This window comes from Etheostoma spectabile, unplaced genomic scaffold (genome assembly GCF_008692095.1).
Source record: "Etheostoma spectabile isolate EspeVRDwgs_2016 unplaced genomic scaffold, UIUC_Espe_1.0 scaffold00002001, whole genome shotgun sequence".
NCBI classification, from domain to species: Eukaryota; Metazoa; Chordata; class Actinopteri; order Perciformes; family Percidae; genus Etheostoma; species Etheostoma spectabile.
The window spans coordinates 27977-36508 of NW_022602838.1; the positions used below are offsets into that span (position 1 = coordinate 27977).

The window sequence follows — 8532 nt, forward strand, 5'->3', positions numbered from 1 at the left end:
TTAGTCGTTCCGTCCCAAAGCTCAAAACGGATTAAATATCGTCTTTAGCAACGAGGAGTAGTTGAAAGGTTTGTCGTATAGAAAAATAAAATATTTATCCAGAAAAGCATTTACTCAAGTAGCCTACTGTAATTTTTGAGGTAGGATCCTACGACGACACTGCACTACAGTTCAGTGGGTCCGGGAAATATTTTGAGCCTATAGGCTACATTTATTTGACACATGAATTGGAGATTAATATTTTGTAACATAAAAAACATTTGAGCAGTTATTATATATACCAAGTACATGATTGAGGTATTTTATGGCAGTAGCATTGTATTGATGGTATTGTAGCATTTTAGCAGGTTCAAGTGGAGCTGTTTAATCACTAGCAATTTCAATGTATTTATAGTATCAAATTCTAACAAGAGCTATCTCAATAATATAACAGAGTTATTAATTTATATTCATATATGTTTATATATGTTATAGCAATGCGTCATGTTTTATGTGTCTACAGTAAATTTCACCATAGTTTATTTGCATTATACAGACTATTCCTCATAATTTTGTCCTATAGGTTTATATCATATTACTGTCAATTTTCTCTTTGTGTGTTTTCTGGCAGTTGGTGTGCTTGGGTGTAGAAGCAAAATGATGGGCTGTCCCAACACACTAACATGCTGTCAAGATGGCTGTCATCAGCTGAGACGGTCTGGATGACTGGAGCTCCAGTAAGAAAGATTTCACTTTGTTATACTATATGTCAGAAGATGGAGGTGAACATGGCTGTGAAAACCCATACACAGCATGAAATCAGATCAGTCATTCACAAATGTACAGAACGACGTACTTTAATAACACATCACACAAGTTAGTGCCTCGTCATAAAAGGGCCGACATGTTAGTCTGTACAAAAGAGAAGTGAAAAAAGCCTTATGACAGTTGCGTCCATCCCTACAGTGAGTAATTGGTGTGAAGTATTTTCCTGTGGCACACACTGATACTAGAAAACACCTCCATAACACATTTTTCATGATCGTTCATGACAATAATTGCACTAAAGTCCGTTGGAACAACATTTTGAAATAAAAGCATTCTGTTGAAGTTCAAATTCAAAGAGCAACATTCATCATAACAGAGTGTCCAAGTTAACATATTCATTGAGAAGTAGCCTCCATGTTAGATTTTAATGATGGTGTCGATACCATACTGTAACCAGACTGTTAACAAAATTATATATAGTTTATACATATATAGTTTTACAGTCTATGGTTGATACAGGATATGTTTTTCTGGCTCTATGACCTTTTAACCCCCATCAAACTCATGCATTCTAGACAAAATGACCAGCAGGGGGCAGTCATGCAACAGAAATATCTTCTCTCAAGAGAGATCATTTCTATCAGGTTGTTGCTTTGTTTAAACTAGATACGAAAAACAAACAGTATTTTAAGCAATAGTATGACCCTATCCTATATCATGGTCCTATCTGCTTTTGATAAATATATAAAATAGGATCTTTATTCACTGATTTGTGTATAGCAGGAGGGAAAATTATTAACTACAGTTCAGTGTTAGTGTTCACAATAATGAGAAGATTCATCAGAGAGTCATTAGTCATTAGTGTTTGCTAGAGAGAAAAGCCTTTCAATTAGAGCTCTGTCATTTCAACAGTGTTGTCCCATAGTCGGCACAATGTAATCAATGAGCTCTTATGCAAAAATGTACAGCTATGGCGTAAAGCAAGAAACTAGTGTCGTCCTCTAAAAACAGGAAACAGCCGCGTGCAGACTCTCATAGCTGTAGGACGTGGTCAAACTTCAGGCTCCATCACTCTGAAAGACAAACATGATCAACATTTCATGGTTTACTCTAAAAATGTAATTCATCTCTCTGTCAAGCTGTAACCAGTTCAATAATTCACTGGATCCCAGTTATTGAGTTATTATCAGCTTACTTTCATTCACTAGCCAAGTATCAAATCTAGCATTATATGGGCAACATACAGTTTATTAATTCTATTATTAGAAAGTATCTAGGTAAGAAGGTTTTTTTAACTTCCGGTGAGATCCTTATTAGTCTTCTTCTTTTCCTTCAGTTGACACCAGTAAATGTTTCATTGAGATCAAAATCTTTAATTCTGACAAAGAAGACAACTTCTGTTATAACCTATAAACTGTCTATTATGCCTTCAAATGTATCCAATCCTTCTCACTAATAGTCTTAACTGAACTTATCTCATACTGACCCCTCCACAGCAGTCCCCACACAGACATCCCAGCAGGCCGTTCACCACCTGCACAGCACACAGCGCCATCTGGATTAAACCCATGACCAGCAGCACAGAGAACAGAGAGAGATGCCAGGACACCACGCCAGCCGGCTCTAAACATATCGTTGACCAGGCAGTTTTGTTGGACAGGTAGTCGCTGGAGAGGCAGAGTAAAGAACAAGACACAGCAGTTGGGCTTTTTTTTTTTTTTTTTTTTAATCTGTAGACACTTTAAACTGGTGAAAAACAGGTTCATTAGTGAGTTCTCAGTGGTTTACTGTCACTTTAATAGTCTGGTGGTACAAGCTACCGTGCAGTGAACTGGAGCAGAGGTAGCACCCATCAGAACAGACTAGAATGTCTTTAAGGGATGTTAAAATGTTCCATTTTAAGGTTTGGTTTACATAAATTACAAATAAAATCAATTTATAGCCTCCCCATGGACAGAAGTCAAGTAAATGGTGTCTGTTTGTTTGTTTTTATTGCCAAAAGTAGTGTGATTATTTTTTAATACTGGAAATATTTGTTTGTAAAATGTAAATGTGCTGTATTTATATAGCGCTTTTCCAGTCTTAACAACTGCTCAAAGCGCTTTTACATCTACAGGAAACATTCACCATTCACACACTGTGGCCGGGGCTGCCGTACAAGGTGCCACCTGCTCATCAGATAAACATTCATACACATTCACACTCCGATGCGCAGCACCGGGGGCAACTCAGGGTTCAGTGTCTTGCCCAAGGACACTTCGACAATGGGGCGGGGATCAAACCACCAACCTTCTGGTTGGCAGGCAACCGTTCTACCACTGAGCCACAGCCGCCCCTAAGGTAAAATACTCTTGACTAGACTCAAGGTCTATTTACAAATTAATTTTAATGAGCATGTTTGTTTATTTTCTTCTGTGTTGGAAGACATCCCATGAATCACATGGTGAAACCTTGGACGAAAGACTGGAAGCAGTCTGACACCACTGGATGGTCACATGCTATTCTCATTCTTTTTCTTTTACATCTACAATCAATATGTTAAACAAATAGTTTGAGATCTTATGTGTTCACTTTTTTTTTGCTGAGACATTCCATTAACAAAAACAATTCTAAATTATAAAAAGTAAAAATCAAATTTTTTAACAGAAACTGATACATTTCCAAGCAAATAAAAATGTGGTTTACATTTTTGGCTGAAAGATACCATCTTTACTTTGGTAGTTGTGCACTCAATTTAGAATAAGAGGTAAGTGTTTTAAACTTAATAGGGCTGTTTGTCTCACCCATTTGAGAAGGGAGTATCCCACTTCTTGTATGTGCTATTACCGCTAACCACACACTGAGGTCCATGGTTTATGGCCACAGCAGAAACAATAACTGAGTAACCAGCCCCCACAACACCCACAGCTGCAAACAGTATGGAACTCAGCATCTACAGAAAGAGAGAGAGAGAGAGAGGGATAAGTTAACAAATTGGCAATCAATACCTTTCACTATCTTGCTTTTAACTTCTGTGACTACTGTACAATGAAGTTATTCTCTCAGTGTGCAGAGAACAGACTAAGTGTGTGTGTGTGGGTGGGTGTGTGGGTGTGTGTGTTTGTGTGTGTGTGTGTGTGGTAATCTTACAGACTTGTGTTTGCTGATTCTTTTATCTAACACACATGCACATTCCTAAAGTATCGATCACTGTGTGTGTCTGTACCAGAAAGATACCATCTCTGTGTGAGTCATGCAAAACTCCAATCAGAAGAAAATGTGCATAGCATTTTATTTGGGCTTATTATTTCTGTGTAAATCATTTGGTGTGGCCACTCATGAAGATTTCTTACCAAAAAAGTAATAAAGTTCTGAAAACGTTACTACGGTCCTCGTGTGGCAAACACAGCTCAAGATATTACGTAACAGAAAGACATTAATATGGAGCAAATGCAAACAAAGCTGATCATACACAAAACACACTAATAAAAACGCTAAATGAGCCATAACAACATAATGTTGTGCTTACATTTTTGTGCTTTAAACGGTATTATATAATCCAATCCATCACATTTTCAGTGTTTATTATTTTTAAGAATTAAAAAATGAACACCAATTATTTCCAACTTTTTGCAATCTACATTATTTTCTAGGTTGCAAATATCCAATACCACTCTGACACAAGGGATAGGACAAACATGGCAGTCTTTGACTGCAAGTCAAGCTGTTTAAGCAACACATCTGGGAAAAATGTTTGTTCTTGTTCCTGCTGCATGGGTCTTTCTCTTGCTGACTGCCTGTGTGCATGCCTGGCTGTTTTAATGGATCACTTATTTAGGATCCCAAAAAATGACTTTCTAGGTCCATGGGTGTAGTGTGATTTGCACTTGTGGCCACAACACCAAACATTGTCACAGAGCCTGATCCGCATGAGCAACCGACCAGTTTATTGGACTTCCTTCACTGAGAACATTTTGATATTTCACAGTGGAAAAAGCACAAATGGAAATAACAAAATGAACGATGGCTGAATTCCATTGAGCGGCTTCAGTTTTAGTGTCCTGGTAATGTGCATGCAACAATCCCAGCTGAAGGCAACCTCGTTTAAATAGATGAAGTTGGTTTAATTTCTAATCCTAAGTGTTTTATTGAGCTTATACCCTAAGATACTTGGGCATGTAAATACTTTTGTGTGTGTGTTAACATTAGATTTTTTGTTCCCTGACAAAAATTAAAGCACAGGTAATTGCAAAAGTATTACGGGTTCCATTCTAATCATTCTGTTCTGTGGGCCTAATTTGAATCCGTGCCCAATTTTTGCATACCACAGCTGTAAATAACTAATTCATTATGTTGAGAATTTAAACAGTAGAACATCTCCTCACCGCAAATCTCCGCCCACAGCTTTCGTTGCCACAGCAACCGCAGCAGTCGTTGTTCTTCAGACCCAGGAAGACCAGAGCCGGAAAGATCATCTGTCGCCCAAACACACCCCAAGTTCACACACACACACACACACATCAATAAAAGAGTCATGCATCATTGATAGATGCTAAAATCACATGCATCATTCTACACATTGCTTTAAACTGATACATAGATTTGTAAAATTTTCCAGGTAAAGGAGAAATGTATGTCTTAAAACTGAAACAATTAGTTAGTTGATTAATGGATCTCTTAATAATGTCTTTGTTTAAGACAAAATCTTGAATATCTAGGTTCTACTGATCAGATAGAACAAGCAATCTGAAGACCTGTACCTTTGGAAATGGATTAACGGGCATTTTAAATTTTGCTATTTTTCTGACTGATTTTATAGAATAAACAATGAGCAAATTAATTGAGAAATAATTGGCAGATTAATCTATAATGAAAATAATTGTTGAATTAATGAAGTTTTGGTTTTATTCTTAAACTATTGTGTTCATGAGTCCACACAGACACACGGATGTCATCATGATGACAAAATGCCCCATGCATCGCGCTTAAGTAGCAACAACATATTACATTTGAAAACCAGAAATTTGTCTTCAGTGATGATAAAAACCGCTGATATCACACAGTGAGCATCCTTTGTTTTACCAGCTATTACTGTGAGTGTTGGAATTTGAACATACTCACCAGCACTCCAGATCCCAGAATGCCTCCAAAGTACCAGACTTGCTCTGTGATGTGTGACTGTCGACAGATGTTCCACCGGGGAAGAAGAGCAGGATGTTACACAGCACACACACAATCGCCAGAGGCATCAGACTGATCCCAGACACTTGGCAAAGCCACCTGAACACATTTTGGCACTGATGCTTCAACCTCCTCTACCAGTAACAACTTCTAAGATTATCTCAAACTATCCTTAGGTTGATATTTCAACTGAATTATGTTAAAACTGTCGAAGCAAGGATGTCTTGGTTTAAAAAAAGGGTGGGGACTTAAATCTGGTCCAGTTTTTGTCCAATCCAAGTCAGGAAAATAATATCACTCCACCTGTATTTTCTGGCTATATATTAGGCCTATATTTATCTCCAGTTGGAGCCAACAACCTCCTAACTTTCTTCAAAAAGCTTTGTCCACCTTTACTGAATCTTCTGACTGAGCCTGTCTGCCTCACCTGTCCTGTTTCTAATTTGGTTGATGGTATATCTATGCTTTTATAGCCCGACCCACACCTACTGCTCCACTTATATAGCAGCCATAATATGGCAGACACACAATGTGGGATTATACCTGTGTGCAAACACACCACACCACACAAGGGTTAATGTTCTACCATGTGTTTTGTGTACATGGAGAGTAAAGGGGAAGTGACAGACAGTTGGTCGATACAGCAGAGCCCTCATGGCTGATCTGTACCTACCGCTGGTTTAGTCAGTAACTAACAAGACGGACTATTTCATCAGTTAGATTGGTTGTAATCTGTTGTTCAACTCTGGATAATTTCTCATAAATAATGTTTCGGAGAATGAAAACAGGATTTTGAGCAAAGCCTTTACCACAGTTGTAACTAACATGACTAATAAAGGGGTTTCAACTGTATACCCTATAAACTTGAGTTAACATTGATTAATAAAAGATAAAGACATCCATTATAAAAATCATTGATTTTGAAAAGTTTATAATCCTATTTGATCTTTGTGACGTGAAAAAGACAAACACCTGTAACCAAATGAGTCGTTAATCTCTCAATCATTAATCTCATTAGTCTATAATAAAAAAAAACTCCCTCCACCCTCTCTCCAGACTGCTCACTTTACTATTGTCTGGAAGAATACCTTACTGTATAACAGCTTCTAATGCTTTTTGTCCCCTTCCCATAGAAATCATCAGAAATATAATTTCACTTATTTCTTTTATAGATTGGAGTGACAGATCCTTGAGTTTCTTACATCCCAAATGTAGATTGTCTTGCTCTCAGATCTTGGATTTTAGTTTAAGGGGTGTGACGGCCCTGGGCCTGTGAACTAGGTTTGTCTTGTCAACTTGCAGGTGTAGCGGAAGCGATAATGAGATGACTGGGAGCACCTGGTGGTCCTCCTAGGCTATTTAACCCCACCTGCCCCGAGACTAGGAGAGCACAATCCCCTCCCGCGCAGCAGCAGCATGATTTCTTTCTGTTTAGTTTTTCCCTTTGTTAAAAACCTGCACCCCACATTATATTTTGTTATAATAGAGACACATCAAGTGCATCGACTTCACACACCCTCAGTCATCACTGATACTGACAATCACCCCTAATCTTTCTCTTGTTTGCAGTAGGCCCATTATTTAATAAATGTCACTTTATCATTGTTACATTTTACTGTGCTCCCTCTTTCGTATCTCCCTCTTTCGTTGAGGACTGTGAGCTGGTCGTAACGGGAGATTTGCATTTTATTCAATGCATCAATTATAGTGGTTATGTCTATTTGACTGTTTTTTAATTATATTTTTTGGACAGCTGAAGACATGAAATGGGAGATGACTGCAGCAGAGTACAGTCAAACCTGTGGCCGCTGCGTCGAAGAGTGAACCTCTACAATACGGGCGCCTGCTCTACCAGGTGAGTACCCAGGGCCCCTATTTGACTACATGGACTCATGCATATCGATGTAATAGTAGGAACAGTTTTCTTGTTTTAAACAGGCAAAACAAACATCATCGAGAGTAATGCATACTGCGTTCCAGAAACAGTTTTTAGCCCGTAAGATACAACTTCAAGTCGCGACTCCCACTTGGTAGCGTTCCACGAAAAGTCACGAAACCCTTTTAGCTAGCGCTACCTGACGTTGACGTTAGCTAGCGCTAGTGATGCTAGCGATATCTAGTCGGCGAAATATATGGGCTTATTTATAAACATTACCTGTATAGTACACAACTGTTTGTGTATTGTTTTTACAATTTTTCATTACAATGTGCAAAAATTACTTGTTGCCTATTAGCGTTAGCTATGTCTATTCTGTGTTAGTCAACGGCGTCTGTAGAGCATCAACAGGGGTCGCCATTGTTGTTCATGTGTGTGTTTGACGTACTGTAACTGGAGTACAACAATCTGGTACAAGTTGACGGGTAGTAAGTTCGGGTTTGACTGTCGTTCCAGGGCACTTTCACGGGTAGAAGGTTGTAAAAACACGGGTTACGAGTTGCCTGGAACAGCAGCACACTGTCTAAACTGCACCCACGCAAGGCCCCGCCTTTCAGTAGGCCATTACCGGAACCCATATGTTCAGGTCCCCTAAACCATCGGGTCTGCTATCCTACCCATGAAGCACCGCTAGATACAACTTTTTGTAAGTTTAAATAATGTTCCAAAATCGCAAAGAGCCGCAAAGC

At 38.6% G+C, this 8532-nt stretch overlaps 1 protein-coding gene across 1 annotated transcript; it reads right to left on the reverse strand.

Annotated features, from left to right (window-relative positions):
* Nucleotides 1-820: 820 nt before the first annotated feature.
* On the reverse strand, nucleotides 821-6016 carry LOC116675493 (transmembrane 4 L6 family member 4-like). Its single transcript, XM_032507265.1, is given in 7 exon segments — nucleotides 821-1820; nucleotides 2234-2414; nucleotides 3531-3679; nucleotides 5112-5201; nucleotides 5848-5906; nucleotides 5909-5983; nucleotides 5986-6016. Coding segments are annotated over 7 exon segments (600 nt in total). The 3' UTR covers nucleotides 821-1805.
* Between the last annotated feature and the right edge of the window lie 2516 nt (nucleotides 6017-8532).